Below are 26262 nucleotides of genomic sequence, written 5' to 3'. Positions count from 1 at the left end.
CACTACCATTGAGTGTGACAGACTGGGAAAGGTAGTCAAAATAAGTCATCAATTATTTGGGGCGAGTCAGATCGCCTTTAGATACTTAATATTCTCTACAAACAGAGGGTGGCAAACAGAGCAGGGTGTATTATGGACTGCGTCTCTCAGCCCCTCCACAGCAAGTTCACACTTCGCCCGTGTGGGAGACGCCACTGTGTCCCCAGGTGTGATAGTAACAGACACAGGAAATCTTTCATCCCCTCTGCAATATCCCTTCCAAACAGTGCATCCTTCCCCTCCTCCTGCTGCAACACTGTTGCCCGGGCGTCTTGGTTGGCAAAAAGCCGCCTGTGCCGGTGTCGGTAACGTTGGGAATGCGCTGTAAAGCGAATTTCCCCAAACGGGCCGGAAAAACCGAAACTGAACGGCGAGCCCGGGGCGGACCTGACGGGCCGCCGTAGAGAGAGACGCGTCCGTGCGCCGCGCCCTGTGGGCTCATCCCGCCCGGGACGGGGAGACCCGGTGGGACGGGGTTCGGCTCAGAAAGGGCGGGCAGACCAGCTGCTCTGGGAGTCAGGACTGTTTCTGGACCCCTCCAGTCCCGATCCCTGAATGCCGGACCCCCCAAGAGAACGTGACCTTCGGCCCTGAAACGTCCAGTTCACCTCTGTTCAAGACCCCCCCCGGCCCGAGCACGTCGTGTGGGTCCGACACAACACCACCCGCAGTCGGGACACTGCGGAGGAGCCGGGTGCGGGCGGAGACCGGCGCGCAGGTGAGAACCCTCGTCAGTATGCGCTCCCGATCCTGGAGGTAGAGGCTACACCGCCTTTTACAGGCAGCCGGCAGCCCCCAGCGACAGACGTCCTGGGCACCGCCGGCCACCGGCCGATCAGCGAACTGAGTCAGGGCCAGTCCGGCCTGGTTGGAGCCAAAACCCGGTGCACACAACACCTGGATCCAATCCGCTTCGACACCCTGAACCTTGATTCGGACGCGGCTCACACAGAGCAACGGCCAATGTTCTGAATGCGAGTCGAGGAAGAAACAAAAGGAAGAGCTGAATTAAAGTACTTCCTACTAATGCGCCTCTGCAGAAGCGGCCCCCAGTACCGCAGCCACCCGTGCGTGTCCGGGTTTCTAGCCACGGGATTGAAATTCCAGATTTAGTCCGATGTTGGTTTGTTGTTGTTTTTTCTCATTACGCCCCGGCAGATGATTATGACCGCAGTGTGCTGGAGTGGAGAGGCTCGGGCGGCCGGGGGGTCGCTGTGTGTTTAAGAGCGCTGTGCGCCGGGAGCCGGGGGCGTGGTCTGGTCAGCGCCGGGGCTCCGGCAGGACTGCGCCGCCTCACTCGGGGGTCCGGCGGTCCTGGAGAGAAGCCCCTCTTGCGGTCGGACTCGGACAGCCTGCGGAGACCGGTCATGACTTCTCGCAGGTGAGGCGAAAGGCTGCTGCTGCCGCCGGTGCCACGGGGGTGCGGGGAGTTCGGTGTCGGGACCGGGCGGGATACATTTGTGGGCTCCGGGACTCCGAGCCGCCCGTGTCGCCTCGGCTCGGGCTTGATCTCGCGTCCGACACCGCGGCGTCGCGGACACGGGCTCCGGTGCCGTTCCAGATACGGGTGTCCCGCCGGGCCGGGCCGGGCCGGGCCGGACCGGACCGTCGGCGGAAACCGAAATGCTGAGCCCCCCACCTGCGCTCAGGGGGCCGTGATTGAGGTCCCATCTCCCGCAGGGTCGTGGGATTGAGACAGGAAGTCCGGCTTCCCTGCGGCGGCTCTCTCGGTGACAGGCGTGTGTGGAAGGGGACGGGTGCTGCGTTGTTTCTGCGGTTTGTTTTGGTGTCGGCTCTGGGGCTTTGCGCTGATATGTTCTCTGCTCCCTCCGGCCGGCTGCACCGCGACGATGGCCGCTGCTCCTGTGTCGCTGCGATGGGACGACTTGGAGATGATAAATAATCTTGCGAGCTGTGGTTCCACGTCCGTGTGAGGGACCGAGAGAGTTGGGTCTCATCAGCGCTGTATGTAGCAAGAAATAGGACGGACGCAGGGGCACAGCGCGACCTGGCCGGGTACCGGATCACAGTATGAGGCGGCCGTTCCCCTCTTCAGCCGGGGCACCCCGGGATGTCTGGAGTTGATCCTTTATTCCGAGTGACGTCAGTTTGTCCGAAGTGTACTGTAGGGGTTCGGTGTGTTTGCAGACTCAAAGGAAGTGTCCCTCTAACGTGGGCTTCCCGTGTCCAAGGCAGTGCCGGGTCAGTGCGAGGCCGATTTACTCTGAAGATTGAGAGGTTGACAGCTCTTCTGTGCCCAGATAATGGCGCAGTTTTGTCTTACTTCGTACCTAAACCCTTTTAAGGCCAACCAAACCACGAGAACAACGGGCGCGTTGGAGTGAGGAGAGGTGTTGCTGTAAACCACTCGAGTGTGTTTCTCACCCTGGAGTTAAAACCGGATTATGATTCCTTCGTTTTCCGGTTTTAAAGAGAAACTCCTTAGCTCGAGAAACATCGCTTCCTAGCCAGTTTAATGGGGTGCTTTAGGTGCTCCCTTTTGTGTTCTGCACAGCTGTCATCGTGTCGGAGCAGGCTGGCGTGGCGTGACGGTGTTGTGGATAGTCTGTCTTTCCTGCGCCAGGGTTGCGTGTCCTGCGTCACTGGCGCAACTTTCTCCTGAAACTTTGTGGCCCTGGGGATGCGGCAACATGAGTGATATCATTTATTCTCTCCTGGGGGACTTTACTGGATAATTCTTGTATTTTATTAACTGGCAACCAAGCGTATTCGGCAGAGATTAAAGGATTAGCCCTTCTGTGGAGAATATTAGGGCTGGGCGTCTCAGCGATTTTCATTTCGCGGGGCTTTGAGTGGTCTGTGCGCGTCAGACATTTTATTTATAGGAGCTACCGGGAAGTGTTTGGGCACGACTAGGATTAAGAACTGATTCTGGGGTTCGGTACGAAGACGAATGCGTCTGTAAGTGCCTTCCTATCGGTCAGTGCGCACTGTCTACCTGGGACCCTGGACAAAGGCCCGATGCCCAGTCAGTGGCCCTCTCGCATCCCAATTTCCCATTTGCCACATGGTGGTCTCATACAGGCTGTCCAGGTCACTGGAGGGGAGAGTCTCTGCCTGCCTGCTGCAGCACCCGGAGGAGCCTCTGCTCTCCCACCAGGTGTGTGACAGAGCTGAGGGCCTCTGCTGTCCCACCAGGTGTGTGACAGAGCTGAGGGCCTCTGGTGTCCCACCAGGTGTGTGACAGAGCTGAGAGCCTCTGCTGTCCCACCAGGTGTGTGACAGAGCTGAGAGCCTCTGCTGTCCCACCAGGTGTGTGACAGAGCTGAGAGCCTCTGCTGTCCCACCAGGTGTGTGCCAGAGCTGAGGGCCTCTGCTGTCCCACCAGGTGTGTGACAGAGCTGAGGGCCTCTGCTGTCCTTTCAGGTGTGTGACAGAGCTGAGAGCCTCTGCTGTCCTTTCAGGTGTGTGACAGAGCTGAGGGCCTCTGCTGTCCTTTCAGGTGTGTGACAGAGCTGAGGGCCTCTGCTGTCCTTTCAGGTGTGTGACAGAGCTGAGAGCCTCTGGTGTCCCACCAGGTGTGTGACAGAGCTGAGGGCCTCTGCTGTCCTTTCAGGTGTGTGACAGAGCTGAGAGCCTCTGGTGTCCCACCAGGTGTGTGACAGAGCTGAGGGCCTCTGGTGTCCCACTAGGTGTGTGACAGAGCTGAGAGCCTCTGGTGTCCCACTAGGTGTGTGACAGAGCTGAGGGCCTCTGCTGTCCTTTCAGGTGTGTGACAGAGCTGAGAGCCTCTTCATTGCCTTCCTGTGTCTAAAGAGTATTTACAAGTTCTCCCAAAAATGTGTATCTCCTTCTTAGCTTCCCGGGACTTCCCTGTGTGGCACCAAAACAGGAACCTGGAATAACGGGGGTTTTCCATCTAGGGGAATTATCATGGCCGGTCGCCCACAAGCCAGCGTTTCGTTCCCAGAGCCAGGAAAAGTCCAGGAAGTGTGGGGCTGGGGGGGTCTCGGAATGTTGGAATGTTGGCTGGAGAAATCCCCGGTGTTCGAGAGCAGAGAGCGGTCTTCCATGTGCCCTCTGGGTCGTCATTGCCAGGGTTCGAGGATCTTGTACCTTCGCATTTTAAAACATGGAAGGCTCAAACATCTAGGCTCATGTGATCCACTGTGATCACGCCTGGTGCTCTTGTCCCAGTGATCCACTGTGATCACGCCTGCTGCTCTTGTCCCAGTGATCCACTGTGATCACGCCTGCTGCTCTTGTCCCAGTGATCCACTGTGATCACGCCTGCTGCTCTTGTCCCAGTGATCCACTGTGATCACGCCTGCTGCTCTTGTCCCAGTGATCCACTGTGATCACGCCTGCTGCTCTTGTCCCAGTGATCCACTGTGATCACGCCTGCTGCTCTTGTTCGAGCAGAGCCTGTGTCAGTCTGAAAGAGCCGATTTTTTTAGCACACACTGGAGGATGTAGGATTACCGTGTTTTTATTCCCGACGGCAGCAGTAGATTTTTTTTTATTGTTCGGCTTATCCTGTAATCCCCTTGAATAGTAATTTTGTGGTATGTGTGGCTGTAATCTTGTGCACATTTTGTAACTCCTTTTTGTTTCCTTGTTAATACTGCATTTCTGTGAAATTAATAAGACCTGCGTCCTGGACAGAGAGAAGTAGTGGGCAGCCCTGGTTTGTTGGTGTGGGTCTGTGTTGGGGTGGAGAGTTGTGCTTCCTGTGGGGTCAGTGGGGCGACAGAGACACTCGGGGATGTACCCAGTGTGCTCAGGCACTTTCCCTCAAAAATCCCCAGAAACAGGCCCTTTCTGACCTTGAGCTGAGCTTCACCTCTTCATGCCTGACCTGCGTCTCACCTGCGTTCAGTCTGGACCGGTTTTTTTTTAAGTTTGGAAACACAGCAAGGATGAAACTTTTTTTTAAAAATTGCTAGCATCTATTTTTTTTTTTATCTGAAGCACATTCTGTACTCCGCAGCGAGACGTTTGTGTTGGAGAGAGCCCAGCTGGAGGAGCTCTGGGCAGCCAGAATCCGAGTCACACAGTAACAAAAACAAGTCTGTTACTTAGGAACCCCCCCACCCCCTGGGGTGGACTGGTCACCTGCCACAGTGGGCGGGGTGCCCAGGGCAGGAGCTGCTGCGGCCCAGGCTGGCCCAGGGCAGGAGCTGCTGCGGCCCAGGCTGGCCCAGGGCAGGAGCTGCTGCGGCCCAGGCTGGCCCAGGGCAGGAGCTGCTGCGGCCCAGGTTGGCCCGGGTTCCTGACAAGCCTCTTGTGTGAGGGGGAAGGGGGACTGGGTTTTCCTTTCCTCACACTGGAGCACATTTATCCTCCCCACTAAATTTTCCTTGCTGTGCTGTGTTGTGGGCACGGCGGCGGACAGTGAGCCAGCGCTCTGCAGTGGAGTGCGTGTTGTGGGCATGGCGGGCAGTGGGCTGGACAGTGAGCCAGCGCTCTGCAGTGGAGTGTGTGTTGTGGGCATGGCGGGCAGCGGGCTGGACAGTGAGCCAGCGCTCTGCAGTGGAGTGCGTGTTGTGGGCATGGCGAGCAGCGGCCTGGACAGTGAGCCAGCGCTCTGCAGTGGAGTGCGTGTTGTGGGCATGGCGAGCAGCGGCCTGGACAGTGAGCCAGCGCTCTGCAGTGGAGTGCGTGTTGTGGGCATGGCGGGCAGCGGCCTGGACAGTGAGCCAGCGCTCTGCAGTGGAGTGCGTGTTGTGGGCATGGCGGGCAGCGGGCTGGACAGTGAGCCAGCGCTCTGCAGTGGAGTGCGTGTTGTGGGCATGGCGGGCAGCGGGCTGGACAGTGAGCCAGCGCTCTGCAGTGGAGTGCGTGTTGTGGGCATGGCGAGCAGCGGCCTGGACAGTGAGCCAGCGCTCTGCAGTGGAGTGCGTGTTGTGGGCATGGCGGGCAGCGGCCTGGACAGTGAGCCAGCGCTCTGCAGTGGAGTGCGTGTTGTGGGCATGGCGGGCAGCGGCCTGGACAGTGAGCCAGCGCTCTGCAGTGGAGTGCGTGTTGTGGGCATGGCGGGCAGCGGCCTGGACAGTGAGCCAGCGCTCTGCAGTGGAGTGCGTGTTGTGGGCATGGCGGGCAGCGGCCTGGACAGTGAGCCAGCGCTCTGCAGTGGAGTGCGTGTTGTGGGCATGGCGGGCAGCGGCCTGGACAGTGAGCCAGCGCTCTGCAGTGGAGTGCGTGTTGTGGGCATGGCGGGCAGCGGCCTGGACAGTGAGCCAGCGCTCTGCAGTGGAGTGCGTGTTGTGGGCATGGCGGGCAGCGGCCTGGACAGTGAGCCAGCGCTCTGCAGTGGAGTGCGTGTTGTGGGCATGGCGGGCAGCGGCCTGGACAGTGAGCCAGCGCTCTGCAGTGGAGTGCGTGTTGTGGGCACGGCGGCGGACAGTGAGCCAGCGCTCTGCAGTGGAGTGCGTGTTGTGGGCATGGCGAGCAGCGGCCTGGACAGTGAGCCAGCGCTCTGCAGTGGAGTGCGTGTTGTGGGCATGGCGAGCAGCGGCCTGGACAGTGAGCCAGCGCTCTGCAGTGGAGTGCGTGTTGTGGGCATGGCGAGCAGCGGGCTGGACAGTGAGCCAGCGCTCTGCAGTGGAGTGCGTGTTGTGGGCATGGCGGGCAGCGGGCTGGACAGTGAGCCAGCGCTCTGCAGTGGAGTGCGTGTTGTGGGCATGGCGGGCAGCGGGCTGGACAGTGAGCCAGCGCTCTGCAGTGGAGTGCGTGTTGTGGGCATGGCGGGCAGCGGCCTGGACAGTGAGCCAGCGCTCTGCAGTGGAGTGCGTGTTGTGGGCATGGCGGGCAGCGGGCTGGACAGTGAGCCAGCGCTCTGCAGTGGAGTGCGTGTTGTGGGCATGGCGGGCAGCGGGCTGGACAGTGAGCCAGCGCTCTGCAGTGGAGTGCGTGTTGTGGGCATGGCGGGCAGCGGGCTGGACAGTGAGCCAGCGCTCTGCAGTGGAGTGCGTGTTGTGGGCATGGCGGGCAGCGGCCTGGACAGTGAGCCAGCGCTCTGCAGTGGAGTGCGTGTTGTGGTCATGGCGGGCAGCGGCCTGGACAGTGAGCCAGCGCTCTGCAGTGGAGTGCGTGTTGTGGGCATGGCGGGCAGCGGCCTGGACAGTGAGCCAGCGCTCTGCAGTGGAGTGCGTGTTGTGGGCATGGCGGGCAGCGGCCTGGACAGTGAGCCAGCGCTCTGCAGTGGAGTGCGTGTTGTGGGCATGGCGGGCAGCGGGCTGGACAGTGAGCCAGCGCTCTGCAGTGGAGTGCGTGTTGTGGGCATGGCGGGCAGCGGCCTGGACAGTGAGCCAGCGCTCTGCAGTGGAGTGCGTGTTGTGGGCATGGCGGGCAGCGGCCTGGACAGTGAGCCAGCGCTCTGCAGTGGAGTGCGTGTTGTGGGCATGGCGGGCAGCGGGCTGGACAGTGAGCCAGCGCTCTGCAGTGGAGTGCGTGTTGTGGGCATGGCGGGCAGCGGGCTGGACAGTGAGCCAGCGCTCTGCAGTGGAGTGCGTGTTGTGGGCATGGCGAGCAGCGGCCTGGACAGTGAGCCAGCGCTCTGCAGTGGAGTGCGTGTTGTGGGCATGGCGGGCAGCGGGCTGGACAGTGAGCCAGCGCTCTGCAGTGGAGTGCGTGTTGTGGGCATGGCGAGCAGCGGGCTGGACAGTGAGCCAGCGCTCTGCAGTGGAGTGTGTGTTGTGGGCATGGCGAGCAGCGGCCTGGACAGTGAGCCAGCGCTCTGCAGTGGAGTGTGTGTTTTGCAGACAATGCAGGTGTTGAGATTGTTGGAGGGAAGGACTGGGGTGGTACACTGGTACGGGGGCTTCTTTTCTAGCAGCTCAGTCAGGGATGCCTCTGAAACTTTTGACTCCCCCTCTCTGAAGAGTCTGAGGTTCTTCACATGACTGTGGACGAGACAGCAAACAAGCAGCAAGGGGTCTCTGACCTCGGGGGTCCTGGCTCCTCCACTGTAGTTGGTCTTATAAGGACGCATAAATCACCTGTTTCTAATGAACTGGTAGGTTCATCAATTTAGCAGGTGATTTGTTTGTTAAGGGCTGGTCCTTGAGGCTGATGGGCTTTGTCACGATCCCTGCAGGGCGCACACTCCGCAATCTGCTCGTTCCTGGTCAGGGCCCTGGGAGCCGGGAGCGCAGCAGGCACCTGGCCAGCCTGGCGCCAGGAAGGCGATGGACACCAAGGCACCTGGCCTCGCCCACACGAACTAAGGGAGAACGCGCACACTCCACACAGAAGGCCCTCAAGCCCAGGACCTAAGAGCAGAAGCACCACAAACCACCATGCTGCTCGGTTATTTCCCATGTGCTCCAGTGTTCTTGTATTTCTTACCCTGGGAGTGGGGTGCCCTCAGCTCTCAGAGTGGGGGGCGGCTTTGGGAAGGTGTGAGCAGAACAAGCGGGTAAGACCCAGCTGTTTCAATCTTCTAAAAATACTGAGGGCATCTCTGAAATGTGTCCGACACAGCCTGGCTGTGGCAAATATAGGACTGGCAGGCCTTCAAAGCAGGCGAGCAGATTATCCTTTGTCACTGCGCCCAGATTTTTAAATAGCCCAGCGCTAATGAATGGGGCATTACGTAAGAACGAGAGACTGCTTGGTCTGGAGAGGAGGCCCATCTGCCCTCTCCATGGCAGACATGGAAACAACAGAGTGCGCTCGCCTGGGGCACTTCCTGTCTGCCCCCGGCGCTCACCTGGGGCACTTCCTGTCTGCCCCCGGCGCTCACCTGGGGCTCTTCCTGTCTGCCCCCGGCGCTCACCTGGGGCTCTTCCTGTCTGCCCCCCCCCGGCACTCACCTGGGGCCCTTCCTGTCTGCCCCCGGCGCTCACCTGGGGCCCTTCCTGTCTGCCCCCGGCGCTCACCTGGGGCCCTTCCTGTCTGCCCCCGGCGCTCACCTGGGGCCCTTCCTGTCTGCCCCCGGCGCTCACCTGGGGCCCTTCCTGTCTGCCCCCGGCGCTCACCTGGGGCACTTCCTGTCTGCCCCCCCCGGCGCTCACCTGGGGCTCTTCCTGTCTGCCCCCCCCCGGCACTCACCTGGGGCTCTTCCTGTCTGCCCCCGGCGCTCACCTGGGGCTCTTCCTGTCTGCCCCCGGCGCTCACCTGGGGCACTTCCTGTCTGCCCCCGGCGCTCACCTGGGGCCCTTCCTGTCTTCCTCACCTTCATCTACTGAGCTCCTGAAAAGACCCGCAGCCGAAACGTTTTTTAGCTTTTGGCGTGAAATTAACCCCTGCTTGGAGGAGGAGGTCACATAGGAGAAGCAGAGATGGAGAATAGATCTGCTGTCGATACTGCGGAGCTGCACGAGACGGAGGCAGAGCTCCAGGACGGTTCTCGTGCGAGTCGAGTTTTTCGGGTTTGGCGGGCGTGAAAAAAACACGCAGACGCACAGAGCTCCGTGTTTCACCGCCACCGGCTGCTGGCGGGATAAGGCAGCTGTGTGGCCCCGGGCCAAGGGTGGGAAGAGTTTTGCTTCTAATGTTAATAAGGAGGCTCGAGTGGGGAGCCGCGTCAGCAGGCGCAGGTGAAGCTTTATTCCTGCTGAAGGGAAGGAGACGCCACGTTTCAAGCGTGTGGATATCAGTAATCTCTTGGTCATTTTAATAATAACTGGATCGGGCCGACGGCGTGTGCGAGTGAGTGAGAGAGAGGAGGAGGAATCCGTTCAAATATTGTATATATTAAATGTCAACGGTCAGTGTGCCGTGAGAGGCAAGAGGCGGCATGATGTCGTTTTCGAGGCCAGAGACGTTGACGCCGCGCCGGGTCTCGTCACCGCAGCCTGCGGGACCCAGGCGCCCGCCTGCCGTGCTGGGGTGGACACGCGTGCTCGCGGGCGGGTGGGGGGTGGCGTCGCGCGTGTCGCGTTGGCAGGCCCGCAGGTGTGGGGCCGAGCCCGGTGCGCTCTTCCCGTCGTTCCGCCGGCCCGTGTCCGGGTGTGCGCTCTGGAGCGGCCGGGACTCCTGGTCTGGCGAGGGCGTGTTCCTGCAGCAGCTCCGTGAGCGAGGGTTTCGTGGGGGTGGACTGGGACACCTGGGAGGTGCCAACTCTCGTGGGCTCTGCGTGTCGTGGGGGTTAACAGGGAAGGCTTTTGAGAAAGCTAACTGCTGCTGTTTTAGCCAAGCCAATCCCGATGGCAGGAAATTGCACTTTCTTTTGAAACGAGTCAGGAAGGAAGTGACTGGTGTGTTTTGTGAAATCTAATACCAAGAAGGGAAAAGAAAGAGAGCAGGTGTCTAGCTCTTTGTAACAATTGTATTGTTTTGGGGGCAGCATGGTGGCGCAGTTCACATTGTTGCCCCACAGCACTGGGGACCCTGGGGTCAATTCCAGCCCTGGGGTGCTGTCTGTGTGGAGTCTGCATGTTCTCCCTGTGTGTGTGTGTGTGGGTTTCCTCCGGGTGCTCCGGTGTCTTCCCACAATCCAAAGACATGCTGGTAGGTTTACTGGTTTATTGGGAACTTGCTCCTGGTTTGAGCGTGTGTGTGTCTGTGTGTGTCCTGTGATGGACAGGCCCTGGTGTGAGTGTGTGTGTGTCTGTGCGTGTCCTGTGATGGACTGGCGTCCCGTCCAGGGTGTATCCTGCCCTGAGAGAGCCTCTGTTTCCCCTGTGACCCTGAAGCGGTCAGAAGATGGGTGGGTGGGTGGAATACTGTTTTGAAAGGACGAGCATTCCTCTCTGGTAATCATGAACCCATCACCCAGGCCCTCTTTCATCTGGGTCTTTTGGGAGTGACCTGTGGAAAATGCCAGAGAGTACGTTCCAGCATTCCTAGTGAGCTTACTGCTCCAGCGGGCGAGGACTGGTGTCTGTCGGCTGGTGGAACGACAGCAGGGGGAAAGGTTTACACGCTGAGTGCCAGGACGGGTGTTCCTCTGGGACAGCGCCTGGCTGTCCGGAAGACCCTGCGAGCGCGATTTACCGTGTCTCCCCCAAGCGCCTGCGGCAGCCAGGTCAGTCCTGCTAAGACAGGCTCGCTGTGCAGCTGGACAGCCTCCCTCGGCCATTTCGAACGGGCTGTGCCGTCTGCGGGCCACAGAGCCAGGGAGCGATCTGCGGCACCTTGCGGATGATTCTCTTGTTTTATTTTTAAATGAAATCGGCTGGTGGCTTGAGCCAGCCGAGCTGACTTCCTCTTCCGACGAGATGAGCGGCGTTTTGCAGCCAGCTGTCACTCCTCCTCCTCCTCCATTTATAGACCAAAAAGAGTAGAAAAAACCCAGCAGTGAGGCGATGTGTGTGTGCGCGCCTCTCTCTCTCTCTCTGACGCTTCGTCACGTTCGCCTCGCAGAATCCACAGTTGTTAGAGGGCTGATTGCACACTCTCCGCTATCGGGCAGCTCACACTCGTCCAAATCCCAGATTAAATAACCCCCCCCACCCCCGTCTGCGGTCCGCCCCCCTCCCTCCTTCTCCCCCTCCCTCCCACCGTCTTCCCTCTTTAACTGTCCTGTATTTTCCTGGATTACTGGTGTGGCTGTGAGGCAGCTGGGGAGCGACTGTCTGTGATCAGCATGGTGAGGTAAGGAAAGGGTTTCTCACTCTCATCCGCCTGCCTGCCTGGTCTCTCTTCCCCGTGCGCGCGCTCGCCTGCTCTCTGCTGTCCGGAGGTGCGCCGGCTCCCTCTCGGATGCGTTTCAGGGCGCCAGGCGGGCACTTGTCCTGGCGCTGCCCCTGCGTGGCCATGGGGACGCGGACCTGCCCCAGGTGGGCTGCGCGGGTCGGGGAGGGAGCCCCTGGCCGGTTCTGCAGGGCGATGGGACAGACCAGTTCGAGCTCGGCTGCTTGGCTGCTGGCTCCTGCCTCCTCAGATATTTGATCAGCTGTGTTAGGACTGTTTGGTGCTCGTTTATGTGAATCAGGGTGTTTTTCGAGCACTCCTTGGTGGTCTAGGAAATGCTGTTTCGGTCGCTCCTGTGTTAAAAGGTGTGCGTCTTTTCTCGCTGCCTGAAGCGCTCGGTACAGGACAGTCCTGCCTGCTCGGTCTGCACAGGCCTGGATCGCTGCACAGCTGTCTTGCTGCTGTTGTTTTTAAATGACTGTTGTGTGCGAAAAAGAATGAATCAGGTCTGTTTTAAAAAAATGACCAAAAACATCTTGTCATTTCTTGACCAATAATAATATTCTTGATCAATAATAATTGCAGTGAAATTCCTTGTACTGTAATGTACAAACTGGAAAATCGCAGCTTAGCTTGCACAAGTCCTCATTTTAATATTACTATACCCTGGAGTCTAATGTAATAAGGGAGAATGTGTCCAGTTAATGTCTCTTGAAAACCTCAATGTAAGTAAATTCAGGGGTTGAATTTCACTGAAATGTGTTTTTTCTCAGATCCCCGTGGATGGGAGTTGAATTTAAAAAGAAAGTGAGAGCAAGCAGTGGCTGGGAGGTTTATCAGGACAGGAGAGAGACAGCACTGCACGTTGTGCATCATTTCTGATACAAAAATAAATGCATTTCCATGACTCACTGTTGCTCGAGCTGCTGGGGAAACGGGCGCCCGGAGTGTGTGATCACACGCCGAGAGAGAGAGGCTTCGGGCCGGGCCCAGCGCCTGGGCCGCCCGCTGCCACAGATGGGCTTTTCGGCTGTGAGTGGGCAGGGCTCGTCCCAGAGGTGTCCTCCCTGTAGGGGTCACGTCCTCACGGGGTTTAATGACCGTGAAGACTTCATCCTGGTGCACCGCTGTCCAGGTGAGAGGCAGGCTCCTTCTGGCTCATTTTTGCGTTAACATGAAGAATAACGCAGAGGAGCTGCGAGTGAGCGAGTGAGAGAGGGAGACGGGTCACTGAAGTGTCAGTTCTCCACCAGCGTGCGCCTGCAGATTCCTGACCCTGGCTGTTGGGAATGTGTCAATGAAATGTGTTGTTTTCCTGGGACCTCACTGTTGGTGGCCAGCGTCCGGTGACAGACAGGCTCGATGGATTTAGACGGGCTCGCTCCCAACCCGTCCGAACCCAGAGCCCTGTCTAATCCCCTCTGTCAGCCACACAGAGGCGGACCCCTCTGCCTGGACGGACCAGGGGCTGTATCATGGCATCGCCTCCTGTTTCAGACGGGGGGTGAAATTTCAATAACTGAACTGGGGGAAGAGGGCAAAAGAGGAAAAAGGGATGTGGAAGTACAGCCGAAGTGTGCCGAACAGCCGTACCGCGCCACGTTTACTGTGGGCAAGAGTTGCCAACCCAGCGGCTGTAGATTCTTTGGTTTTCCTGCGTGGGCTGTTCCTTTTCAGAATCTTCTCTTGACTTCTTCGGCGGGATTTAAAGCTCGTCGTGCTCGTGGGCCGACCTCCAAGCGCGAGAGTGCAAGAATGGCCTCTCAGTTGCACCCTTCCGGTGCGCGTGTCTCGTTCGGTAGTCCGGGTCGAAGTGAATCCCATCCAAGGATCACGTCCATCCTGTTCTTGAAAGCAGCCAGGATACGAGCCCCGTATTCAACCACAGCCAGCTGCTGTCTTATGAACCCCGCGGGTCTTGGGGTGGCCAGTCAGATGGAGGGCCCTGTCTCTGGGTCCTGCCCGGCCCAGGTCTCGGTGGAGGAGCTGTATCGCACAGGCGCAGCCCGGCTCATGTGGTGGCCCTTGGGATTCTGACCTCCCTTGTGGTCCGCCTGGAGTGTTCTGGGATGTGTGTGGCACAAAGCTGTGTGGCGGAAGTGTTCAGGTGCTTCTCCTGCGTGTGTACCTCCCTGGAACACCACAGCTGCGGAATCCTGTTGAGCTGGGAGTTTTATTTCCCTACCCAAAGTTACGATTTCCTTAAAAAGCTTGAATTGATCTGGGGAAAGAAGTGTTTTATTGGGGCGCGGGCTGTGTTTTTCTTAACCACTGAAAGTGTTTTGGAAATTTAGGCTCTGCTCGTCTTTTTTCTCACATCGTTAGGCTTTTGCGCTCGTGGAGTAACGAGGGTGAGAGGGTTTGAAGTTGTCAGAGTACCCAGCACTCGCTTGAGCTTCAGAGAGAACAGAAGACAGTGAAAGGTCAAACGTGCAGAGGCACGCTGCAGAGCTGGTACAACTGATGTTAAAATTTCTCAGGAAGGTTGTGGAGAGACGTTGACGGCGTGAGACCAGCACTGCGCCAGCGCCACTTTCCGAAAGGATCTCACCCGATTTCTGCAGTTCTGAGTGGTTCTGAAGTACAGCGAAGGGTGTTCGGACTCTGGCGCGGGTTGTGATCCAGGTTTCAGCTCTTTGCTGTGTGCGCGGGATTCCTGGGGCTCAGGCGCCTGTCTCCCCAGGTGGTGAACCGTGGTCCACACGAGCTCGGCGCGGCCCATAAAAACCGAAACCCTTTTCACACCACAGCGTGGATTCGAGTCCGCAGCCGCCTGGCTGTAGGAATAGGCCTGCGTTCGGAGGGGTTGAATGAGGTGTCTTTTAAAGACCCCCCCCCCCCGCCCCAGCTTCATGTTCCCGTGTCTAATTGCTCTTCTATAAGCTCGTGGTAAGATGCGCCAGAACCCGTCCCCTGAACGCTGACGCTCTGGAGAGCGAGGCAGCTTTGATCTGCGCTCTGGTTGGACCCCGGTGTGAACAGAGAGGCGCAGCCTGGCCGCGTTGCAGGCGATTGCATCACCTGGGCCAGTTCTGAGCGAATTCACTGGAGCGTCCTCCCTGTTCGTCTCGAACGGTTTTGTCATCTTGTCAGCTGGCTGATAACGCTTCTCTGCTGCTGAAGTGTTCAGAATGCGGCGCTAGTTGCGAGGGCGATCTGCTGTTTCCCAGAAACGTACCTTACTTTTTTAAAAAGGGCAACACGACTCGAGAGTGTGCTAAGCTGTTGTGGTGTTGGGGCGCTGTGTTCAGCAGAGTGTTCCCGGCTCTATATAATGTAATGTGCTTCCGATAAGCAGATAACAGGTAGTGAATATTACCACAGGTAGAGGGGGTGTAAAAAAATGTTAGGAGAAAGAACTGCACGTTGTTAGTGGCTGAATTTGGTTTATTCTGGATTTAACTTCTGTGGGCATGATGTGTAGGCATTCTGCTCCAACTCCCCTTCACCTCCCAGTAATAATACAGGGATTGTTGGTATGAAGAATTGCTGGCTGTCGTAATACTGTCACTGCTTGCGTCTTCAAATCCGAATGATTAGCGACTGGAATAATCTGCCTCGGAGTCCGTGTTCGTAAATTATCCTCTGGATTTAATCTCTTGGGGGGGAATTAGAAACGGCTCTACAGTGGGTCAGGTGCAATCCGTGTTGAGGCCTATACCCTGCCCAGATGTTCAAAATTCATGTCTGGTTCTGTTGTTACATTTCCGACTGCATTTGTATATAGTGTTTTATTTAGTTTGTTGTAATACCGATTTTTCATACCGCAGTATTAGTCTTCACTCCAGCATGGGTAAGTGGTTTGGGCTCTGAAATCCATCAGCAAGCCCTGCTGTAGAAATGGCAGCCAAATCTTGTGTATAATCAATACTAGATGTAATTGTTAGCTCTGTAAATTGTCAGTCAGTCTGTGATTGTCAGTGACTTTTATTAATAATGATGCATGAAGGATTTTTTAATTCAAGGCTGTGGATCTGATGTGTGATGGAGACGGTAGTTAAACTGATTTTAGTTTTTTTATTTTCTTGCATCTAGCAACCGACTTCTCCAACTGGTGTCTTAGCCGCCAGTCTGCATCTAAGATGTGTAGAATCAGATTACTCCACAGTGGTTTTTTATGAGGGGCGCAGGATGCTGTCTTGTACCTCCTTGCAGGTTTCAATCTGCAGACGCAGCAAAACCACCTGTAGCCCCATGACTCCTGATGTATGAGCAGATGCCTCTAGCTCGCCCACTTCAACTCTCATGAGCCCGGTGTGACTTCAGTACTTGTCTGTTAAGATCAGATGCATTCATGGAACTTGATTTGCAGTGTATTTGCCTAATTGTTTCAGACCCTGCAGAGGAAGTCTTGCGAGTTATTGTAATTAAACAACAAAGCTTTAATGATGGAGTTTTCGAAATGCCCGGTGTTTCGAGTTTTGCTCGTTCTGAAATGTGAACGCAGGCCTTGCTTGTCCCGAATCTTGGTTTCCAGTGGGTCACGCGCCCAGGTGCTGCTCTGTCGAGGGTCTCCTTGCTATGTGCCGATGATGCCAGGCCTGTGAGGGGCCCTGCTGAGCACCTGCTCGGCGTTCAGGGTGTGTGTTGCTGCTGCTAACATCCAGAGAAGGGCATGTGAGCAGGGCATGACTCACAGCTCCTTTTTCACTCTCATGTTCTGCTCTATTCTTCCCCTTTGGATGAATCATCCACACTAACAAGAATTCTGCTCTGTTACCAGAACTGTCTGCGTAACCTCAGTTTCTGCCCAGTATCGGGGGACACGGCTGGCCATCACCAAATCGTGTTTTGTAGAAGAGTGCTAAACGTTTCGATGTAAAGAACAAAGCAGAAGCCGACACCGTGCGTCAGTCTGTTCTGTTTCAAGATCAGTCTTGCATCGTTTTCCTCGTGTCTTTGGCTGAGCTTGGATGTCTGCCGTTCAGGGTGCTTACAGGATCGCTGCAAGCGTGTCGACAGCACCAGGAGCTGTGGCTGCCTGCACTTCGCTGTCCTGCGTCTGTTCTGAAGCACGGTGATGCACATACCCTGTGAGACAGCCACGGAAAGAGCTCTCTGTGCTTGCAGGTCTTCCTTAGTACAGTGACACCTGACCGAGAGCCCCTTTCAAATCCCTTAAAAGCCCATGTCCCTGGGTTCTTCCCTTCCCCGACGAGCAGCAGGGCAGCAGGCGCTTACTGCTGGCGTTTAGTACTGGTGCTCTTTATGGTGAATCTTTCTTCATAAGCGTCATCAAACTGGAACAAACCAGATCGTTGAGAGCCAGTCTAGCAAAAAGCAGACATGGACTGGACCAGACGTTACAGACTGCACTGATGGTGTGTAAATGGAAGTGTGTTTAAAACCGCAAACAGGAGCCAGTTCTTTACACAGAGGGTGGTGGGGGTCTACAACAGGCTTCCCAGCTACATCATTGAAGCCGATTCCCTGGGTTCTTTCAGGAAATGGATGGATGAGATCCGTGGGTTAATGATTAATGATCTGCTCACCACCAAGACAGGACGAAGGCGCAGCTGACCGGCAGGCTTGGAGTGGTTTGTCCTCGCTTGGCGCGGGTGCGAGGGAGCGAGGAGTGGAACGAGAGGGCGGCAGGAGCTCCGCTCCACGGCTCCCTCCTCGCCCTTTCTCCTCATTTGCATGTTGGCCTCGGTTCAGCGCTTGTTTGTCTTGCCTTCCTCAGCAGGGGAAACCTTTTTTTTAAAGAATATCTTTATTTTCACTTCTGTGTGTGTGTCACATTTTCCACTGCCTGAATCATCCTTACTGGAATAGCGGTTCAGAGTAGTGCTGTCTCTCGCGGGTTTTTTAGAGCTCCTTCTGCCTGCTGATCCGGAGATGAGCTCGAGGCCCCCGCTCCTGGGGCGCCCCGACAGAGAGCCCCCCCGTCCCACTGCCCGCACGGGGCTCCGTTCACTACCGAACAAGGAACCACTATTGCTGGTCATCAGGGTTTTGCTTGAACAGAGGTTCTTCCACTGAATGAGGTTGCAGGTGTGAATGCAGATTTTAATGTGCTGATCATTGGAAATGCTGCCTGCTGGAGCCACCTTCCTGTGCGACAAACGTCTGCACTTCTAGCGTGTACAACATTCAGCCTCTGAGCATCCCAGGGAAACATCCTTCAAGGCAGGACCGGGAAGTGGGAGCATGCCGAGCTCAGCGGTAACGGAGACCGAGCGAGGCACAGGCCAGCCTGACGTCGTGAGACGTGTCTGAGGGTTTGTGTCTGACTGGGCCGTGCCATCGGCGCGCAGAGGGATTCACGCACAGCTGGCCCAGCGGCGGCGATGTTCGGCCAGCCCAGCTGGCGCTGTGAGGCCCGGCTGTTGTTTCCCCGCGCGGACGGGCAAGGAATGGAGAAGCGCCTGGCATTCCCAGAGCCGGCGGTCACGGGATCGAGAGCCCCCTGCTCTCCCGCCGGCGCTAGCGCTCAGAGCCACGGGCGCGATTGTTCCTGGTGAATGGGTCTCGCTCACGCTGACATTTTGTTTTCACTTCCAACTTGTTTTACTTTGAACTTTTTTTTTTTTTTAGCACTAAGACTAAGTTCATCACCAGTCTGAATTGCTTCCCTGCCGTCTGCTCCCATGTAGATCCTCCGAAAGGATCTGTTTGAAGGACAGGCCGTTTAGAGGCCGGCTGGCGAGGGGAAGGTGTGCGTGAGCGTGCGGGCGAGCGTGTGTGTCAGTGTGAACCAGCCTCCCCCCACACACACTCCCACACACCCCTGGCAGCACACCGCGGCCACGCTCTGTTCTCATCGCGGAGCCAAAAGCGAAGAACAGTACAAATAGGCTGAAAAACCTGCAGATAAATATACATCAGCGTGTTCTTTAGCAGCGCGTGGGATGCGGGTTCGAACAGGTCGTTCAAACGTTTGATCAACTGTGGAAAGGGAGGCACATGAAGTCAGTAAAGAGCTTTTCTTGAGGCTGATCAGCCTTTACTATGTCATGATACAATTGTTTGGTTCATTGTTGTCAAAGGGTGTGTGGTTTTCGAAGGGGAAATGTGAAAACGCAGTAATTCACACGTGTTGCAGATTATTCATTATCTGTGAAATTCCTCGCCTGAACCTTGTGTTTGTGCACCTTGGCGCTTTCTCTGTGCCTCCTGGAGCCCCAGTGGCTCCTCTCTCTGCTCGTCTGCTTCTGCTCCAGCTGGACGCGGAGGAGAGTGTGACCCGGCAGCAGTGGGGGTGGCTGGAATTAATAAACCGGGCATCAGCACCTCGAACCGCAGTTCGCGCTGTGAAATGAAACCGCCAGAGTGGTCACACGAGGCTTGCAGAAATTCTTCATTTATGAAACATGTCTTAAATAAATCATCATCATTACGGTAAAACAAAGAGCAGTAAAGTAAAACAATCAGATACGGGTGGAAGTTGTTTTATCTTCAACACGTAGTTTATCTAGTTTCCACAGGTTTTCTGTATCAGTGCAGTAAAACCCCAGGTTTATAAGATCCCTCTGATTTGTTTCGCACAATTGAACTGATGAATTTTAGTGTAGAAACTGTTTCTGTCAGTAACATTTCTTCGTACCGTTTTCTGCAGTTGTTAGTCTCTCTTCCTTTTAATTGCGGTGCCTTTCTGTAAGCAGGCTTGCCTCTTGCTAACAGAATTGCACTAATTGGTTTACAATATGAATGAGTCACTCTTTTCACTGCCTGTCTCTGCTGTTTCTTACTCACTGAACTCTTTATGCTGGAAATTCTTTTCTTCACAGTGAGACTTGAATACAGAGTGCTCTCTGTGACCGGTCTTGATCAATTCAATAGCTGTCAGTATGTGATCACCGCTGGCCGGTGTTGGTGGGCTGTCCTGGACCTGGACCTTCGCTGGGCTGGTGGTCAGGGGGCGCTGGACCACAGGAAGCCTGGCAGGAGCTGTGGGTTCGGGTTCGAGCGAGTTGAGTCCCGGGGAGATGAAAAGCGCAGGCAGCCGGCCACCCGCGTCACCCTGGAGTGAGCTGTGTTAAAAATGTGCAAAGGGAAAATGAACTTAAACATGCACACCCTTTCAGTTTTATTTATTGCTTGATCTAAAACTCAGCCCATGGAGAAAAGCGCATGGAGGGGGCTGTAAGAGGGCTTCGGCGGGGTGGCAGGCGGGTCGTGGTCAGAGAGTAGTGCTGCTGTCGCGGGCCCTGGCAGTCCAGAGGTGTGGAAAGGGACGGGCGTGCCCACAGCGCAGCTTGAGGCAGCAGAGCGCCGCTCCTGAGCTCCTGGGCTCCTGAGCTCCTGAGCTCCTGAGCGAATCCCAGCCCTCCCTTCCGGCCGCTCCTGATCTCTCTGTCTCTGTTCCCTGTCTTTCCAGGTGGTTCCACCCCAACATCACTGGGATCGAGGCGGAGCAGCTGCTCTTAACCAGAGGGGTCCATGGCAGCTTCCTCGCCCGCCCCAGCAAAAGCAACCCTGGGGACTTCACCCTGTCCGTCAGGTACTGCCCCGCGCCTCGCTGCCGCCCGGCCCGCCGGTACCCTCTGCCTGCGCCGGGCTGGACAGCAGCCCCTCCCTCCTGCCCATGAGTTATGGCGCTGTTCTTGTTCATGAAGTCACTCGCGCCAACCCTGCACTCCTGAGCAGCTCAAGCGTTAGGGGCCTCCAACCAAACTGGGGGTGTGTGGTCACGGGGCCCGAGCGTGTGTAGTGGGGCCCTGGGCTCGGGTGCGGGTGTCCACAGGATGGCCGACCAGTGCTTCCAGCCCAGCATGGAGGGTCAGCTGCCCCGAGGCCAGCAGCGGGTCCAGCTGGGAGGGGCTGCTCAGCTCAGCTCCAGCCAGGGACTGGGGGGTAAGACAGGAGGGGGGGTTAGTCCAGTCGGGCTGTTGCCCTGCGTGGTGCTGTCTAGACTCAGCTGTGCTGTCGGGCCGGGCTGACAGCGCTCAACGAGCCTCACCCTGCCTGCCAGGAGTCTTATCTCCCTGGCCCAGTGCTTCATCTCCATTCCTAGCAGTGAAGTCTGGGGGTTGGGCATGGGGGTGAGGAATGGCCTGACGAGGCCGTTACTGTACAGAGTAGAGGCCACCGTCGGCAGACTAGGGCAGGCTAGGGCAGTCTGCACAGGCTCTTCACGCACAAACAGGAATCCTGGATATATCAGGTTACATTTGTTAAAATGTAACTGCAGTCATCACCATCAACCTCTGGGTTTTTTACTCTTTCACTTGATTTTAGCAGCGTTGTGCTGTCCGAGCTCTGCCGCCTCTGTGTAGTTACACAGTGAACAGTGTACTAGTCTGGTTGTATGAAGGTGTTTTCTCCTGTGGCAGTGGCTGCCGGTAACTTGCAGGCCAGTCTGTGCAGGATGAGTAAATGACCTGAATCATGTGTCTTCTTCAAACGCCAGAGACAGGACAGCTCACTGTGAGATCATCTAGCGAAACCGAGCTGTGCCGGAAATGGTCGGTTATGTGGCAGCTAGCTCCGATGAGTTTTTGCTCTTTTTGAAGAGGGAGCGCGTACGTGATTCGCTGGTCTGTGCGGTTTCGGGGCAGAGGCGTATCGCGGTGGCGGGCAGGACACTTCCCCCTGTCATTTTCCATTCGGAAACCTGCCTGAGACAGACTCCGGGCCGGATCTGCAGAGCTCAGACGGGCCCACCTGTGCTGGAGTGCAGTCAGATGTGGCCGGAATGAGAGCTTGCTCTCTGTAGAGTTTCCGTTCTGGAAATTTTGTGGGGTTCGCTCCCAGTTGATCGGATTGACACACTTTTTGTTCTCGGCTGCACGTTTGTGTGGGAAAGAGCTTTGCTTCATTGAAGTGTAGAAATGTTAGAGGCTGGTGCAGTTTGTACGTGAAACATTATCCTGGGAACGGCCCCTATTCTCCGGCAGCCCCTAGCAACATGTTTCCAGCGTGTCACAGAACGAGGCTGCATGTCTGCGTGGGCAGACCTGTGTTAGGATCCCATTGCGCAGCAGTCTGATCCACTCCTGGCTTTAAGAGCTGCAGGCTCTTGTGTATGAGATTTGCCGAGCGCTGTTATCTGGAGTACAGAAGCACGAACAGAGGTTTAGCAGAGCGAATTGTTCAGCAGTCCTCAGCTTGTGGAACATGGAGCTGCTTCCTTGTTCCCGGAAGTTCGCACACACTCTGAACGGTGGCATCTTTGCCGTTTCGACTGGAGTGGACGTGCTCTCAGCTCGTGCCCCCCCAGAGACCGCAAACCTGTCACAGCTTCCTCGCGGGGTCCAGAAGCCCCAAGAATAGCGCTCCGGGCTGTCACACAGGAAGCGCTGCGAACACAAGAGAGAGACTCGGAGCAGCGGAAGAGTCCGTCACGCAGTATTCCGTCTCCGCGGAGCGCCCGGCGAGCTCGCAGGAGGAGATTCCGCTGGTTGGGGTTCAGGTTTCCAGACATTTAGAAACACACAGAAGTTGCGGGACACGTTCTTCTGCTGCAGGGGCTGTTCATTTGTGCAGTTTGAGCTGTTTCCACAGGGAGGGGGGTAATACCAGACTAATTGTCCTATAATTAATAAATATTCAATAATTATTTTAATTGTTTTTCTGCTGTAATTCAGGGTGTTCCTCTAAAAGGGGCCGTTGAGCTGCTGATTTTTCAGTAGCTGTGACCTATGATGCGTCTGTCTGTCTCTCGTGTACTCCTGAGAGAGCCAGGGCCAGCGTCCCCGATCGGTTAGCAATCGCTGCGGTGCGCGCGCCGAACTCGGAACGGTCGAAGAAAAGGGAAACGGAGGGGGGGCTCGGCTTCCGCCAGGTCGCGGGGAGCCACTCGCAGTAGGAGTGTGTTGGGGAGGGGCTCTCGGCATGCTGGGAGACGGGGGGGCGGGATGATGTGAGCAGCTCGTGCTGTCTGAGAATGAGTGGAACTCGGCAGATTTAGTAGCTTATCATGCCTCAATATTGGCTTTCAGGCAGGCCGCGACAGGGCCGCGCAGGGCGGGCGGCGAGCTGTAACCCCACACCCCGACAGCGCCGCGGGGGTCCGGAGGGGGCGCGCAGGCGGTTCGGGCGCTGCTGATCCAGTGGAACTCGTGACATCGCCGGGCTGGCGCGGAGGGAAGGGGCTGGCAGCTATGCCAGAGGTTTCAGGAATGCTGGGAGGAGGGCGGGCGGATCGGGTTTCGTTCTGCTCTTGTTGCCCCCGGGTGAAGCCGCGCGGGCCCATGACAGCTGGGCCCTGCAGCGGGCCTGACGGACCGCCGCTCGAAACGCACTGGGAATTTCGCTTTTGCTTTTTCACGGCAGCCACCCCCCCAGCTTGCCTCTGGAGCATTTCCAGAGATTTTTGTTTCCGGAAGCTGTGGTGGCGTTCACACTGAAGGTTGGCTGCCAGAGACACAGGTGTGAGGAATGTCTGATCCTCCACTGGCTAAAAAGGACAGGTCACCTTGCCTGATCCTTACACCACAGTATTACTTGTGCACACCTGCATACCTGGGACTAAATTAGAAGTCCGTGAAACTTCCCAACGACTTTGGACATAGATGAGTCCCACTCATCTCCTGTGTGACAGAGCAGCCCCACTGCACGAAGGTCCGAGGGAGGAGAGATTTATCGCCTCTCTAGTTGAATTCAATGAGAACGTTAGGGAGTCGCATCATTCAAGCCCACAATAGAACTTGGCTGGGGCAGGAGGGTTAACACCCCTGATCTTGTGAGCAGTGCCATGGCGTGTTCAGTGTCCGGGCAATCGGGTGTTTAGGGTCTTACCCAGAGGGCAGCACCTCCTGCATTACAGTGTCTCCAGTCACGCTACTGGGGAACTGGGTTGGAAATTCTGCTGTGAAGGGAAGACCGCCCCCTGCTGGTCTGCGAACACTATTCACAGTCACCATCGGCTAGTCCTTAGTGAGCCCCCGTCCGGCCGTGCTTGGATTCTGATGTGCGACCAGACACGGCCAGGAGCTGGTCTCCAGAGCGTCGCTGAGCGCGAGGAGTGGGAAGGCTACAGGGAGAGAGGACTGTCAGTGGTCACTGGAGGTGGCGGCTGCCTGGCGGTGTGTCTGCGATGTGCCTTGTGCAGGAAGGAAGCCCTGGATGGTCGCGCGCCACGCATTGTTCTGTGTGACCCCTGTTTCAGCCCCGTTTTCCGCAGATCCACACAGATCCTTCCTCCTGCTCGCCTGTCAGCCCGCAGCGCAGCGAGCTGGGGCGTCTCGGACTCCCCGTCTGTCTCTCCCGCGGCCGGAGGGAGCACTGGGCAGCTCCAGGGGAGCTCAGGATTTGTGCCTCTGTCCCTGTGGCCTGGGACTGGCCAGACTGGACCCAGCCTGCAGCCTTAGTCGTGGTTGTGAGAGTTGTTGTGAATAAAAAGTGGTAAAAAAGGCAAGTTTCTTTTTGGACGTCGTGACGGTAACGGTACCAGTAGAAAAACCCATCTCCAGCTCCCCCCAGTCCCGGGATATGACCTGCCTCCGTTACCCAGAGAGAGAGCCCGAAATTCAGATCAGACAGCTCCGTCCGTCTTCGTTTTTCTTGCTGTTTTCGTCTCGTCCGTGAGATCTGGTATTTTTAGCAGTGGCAGCCTGGTGATGATTGATTATTCCCTACCGTGACGAAGCCATTCCCCTGTCTAAGATGGAAGGGGGGGAGCTGGGGGTGGAGGAGATCAGGCTGTGGCTGGGCTGGGGGGGTCTTCATCGGCCTCGTGCAGCTTTCTTTGAGCTCAGCAGGTAGAATAACCCCTCAACCACCCCGGTGCCCCCTCTCCAAGGTGCCCCCCCCCCGGATAGCTCAGGGCAGCTGTCTGAGTCACCAGCGGGCAGTGCCGGTCCCTCTCTATAAGGAAGCCTGCACTGGGAGAAGTCCGCTCCGACTCCATCTGGCGATGACAGGAAGGGGATATCTGTATTTTAAAAAGATGGTGTAGCTTTTCAGGAAATGTGTTTCCAAGAACAGTGGCCCTGCTGCGTTATCGGAGAACTCAAAGCCCATTAGACATTAAATCATGTTGACAGCTTCAGCACAGCAGTGGTGAGAATTTGCAAGCACACAACCCCCCCCCGCCAGCACCACCCCCACACCCAGCAGGCAGGATGTGGGGTTCTGCGCGTCCGTCACTGGCTGCATTTAACATTGCCCACCTATCCGCACAAGCGCTGTCAATCAGCTTTTTAAAAGCCTCTGAAAGCAGCGAAGATTCCTCCGCGCCGTGTAATGGCAGCAAAATAGCAGGGCTGTGATTCAGTTCTTCCTGTTTTTGTCCTACCTTCTTTTCAAATCGAAAACTACAGCCAGTGCTTTTAAACTGTAGCAGAGTCCGCGCCCTGTGTTCCAGTCACTCAATGCCAGGGATGCCCACAGAGGGATTGGTACTGATTTTTCCCTGAAGGCTGCTTCGTTTTGGGGAGGGTGGCCTGGGCTGGGAGACGGCGCCCCCTGTGGGCTCCCAGGCTCCTGCAGGCATGCGGAGCTCCCAGGCTGTGACGCGCCTCTCCCCCAGCTGGTGCTGAACCTGCTGGTACAGCGCTGCGCCGCCTGTTCCGCTTCCCAAAACGGCACAACTGGAATTTGTGTAATGGGCTGGAAAGCTCTACCAGTTAAAATCTCTGGGGTGGGTGGTCACCGAGGGCAGGGGGGGCTGTGGGAGTGAGCGAGCAGGGAGGGGTGGGGACATGAGGACTGGCTCGGGCGGACGAGACCACGCAGCTCTGCGGCTCGCGAGAAAGCGGCGGGGTTTTTTTTTGCCCCCTTGTGTAATTTTATCCAGACCTCGAAAACCAGCCCGCAGAAATGATGTCCACGCGCCTGGGATGGACCACAGGAATGCAGGAAACCGCTCGTGAGGCCCGAGGCCGCAGGAGTGCAGCAGGCTGAGCCCGAGGGAAGGTCTGCTTCCTGGTGGCGATGCCGCGCACAAGAAAGTGGTTTGGCAGATCTCACCCAGCCGGGATCCTGGCTCTGCCAGCGCTGCGGTCAAGGGAGGCCATGAGCGCTGGTCAGCTGGTACAGGCTGTACAGCGTAGCGAGCTGCCAGGCGGCCGCCAGTGAGGGTCCTGGTGGGTTTTCCTCCGGGCTGCTGTCTCGCCCCTCACGCCGTCGTGCAACCTACAGAATCTCCCCGTCCCCTCTGGGTTTCCTGGCGCACGGCCGTCAACGCGCCCACAGCGGGCGGCGCGCGGGTAGAGGAGACGAGCCGCTGCGCGCTTCAATGTCTGTATCTCGCCAGCAATCCCTGCATCAAGCAGAAAGCTGCGGGCCAGCTCTCTCGGCGCTCGTGGTTTGTGGCCGGCTGCTGTTGGCCGTGTTTTTTGGGAGGGGTCTCTTCCTCCCCCGCTGTGTGTGTGTCAGCGGTCAGGGTCAGCAGCGAGGGGGCAGCCACACTGACCTGCCCGTCCGGCGTCAGGGCCCGCGGAGTGCTGATGGAAGCCAGGAGGAGCACACTTAGGGCTGAGAGTAGGAGGATCTTCATAGAAAGAGCAGTGGGAGTACGGAACAGGTCACCCAGACATGTTGTTTAGGTGCCCTGGCTTCTTTCTAGAGATCCTGGAATCAATTGGCTGCAAACTACAAGGTCTGAATGGGCTCTTCGCTGACCGGAGACTCTCGTAGGGGAAACAGAGCTTGGACTAGCAGTAGCAATTATGAAGCCATTAGAGAGTGGTGCTTCTCCCCCGGGTCATCAGATAAAGCTGCATTTTCTCATCTATTGGAACCGTGCTCCGGTCTAATAGACGTACCAGGGCTCCATCATTGCCTCTCTCCCTCTCT

At 57.0% G+C, this 26262-nt stretch overlaps 1 protein-coding gene across 3 annotated transcripts in view; it reads left to right on the top strand.

Annotated features, from left to right (window-relative positions):
* The first annotated feature begins 425 nt into the window (after window positions 1-425).
* Window positions 426-26262, top strand: part of ptpn11b (protein tyrosine phosphatase non-receptor type 11b) — a 42170-nt gene continuing 16333 nt past the window's right edge. Inside the window, exons 1-3 of one of the 3 annotated variants that reach the window (XM_069183948.1) lie at window positions 426-757; window positions 1198-1420; window positions 19901-20023. In XM_069183948.1, the coding sequence (XP_069040049.1) occupies window positions 1407-1420; window positions 19901-20023 (137 nt within the window). In that variant the 5' untranslated portion in view covers window positions 426-757; window positions 1198-1406. Of the gene's footprint in view, window positions 758-1197; window positions 1421-11385; window positions 11542-19270; window positions 19549-19900; window positions 20024-26262 lie in introns of those variants that run through there. The other 2 variants (XM_069183949.1, XM_069183947.1) reach the window with 2 other exon arrangements.

Source organism: Lepisosteus oculatus, chromosome 25, assembly GCF_040954835.1.
Source record: "Lepisosteus oculatus isolate fLepOcu1 chromosome 25, fLepOcu1.hap2, whole genome shotgun sequence".
Classification (NCBI taxonomy): Eukaryota; Metazoa; Chordata; class Actinopteri; order Semionotiformes; family Lepisosteidae; genus Lepisosteus; species Lepisosteus oculatus.
The sequence above is the reverse complement of the archived record's forward strand: the minus strand, read 5'-3'. Positions and strand labels throughout refer to the sequence as shown.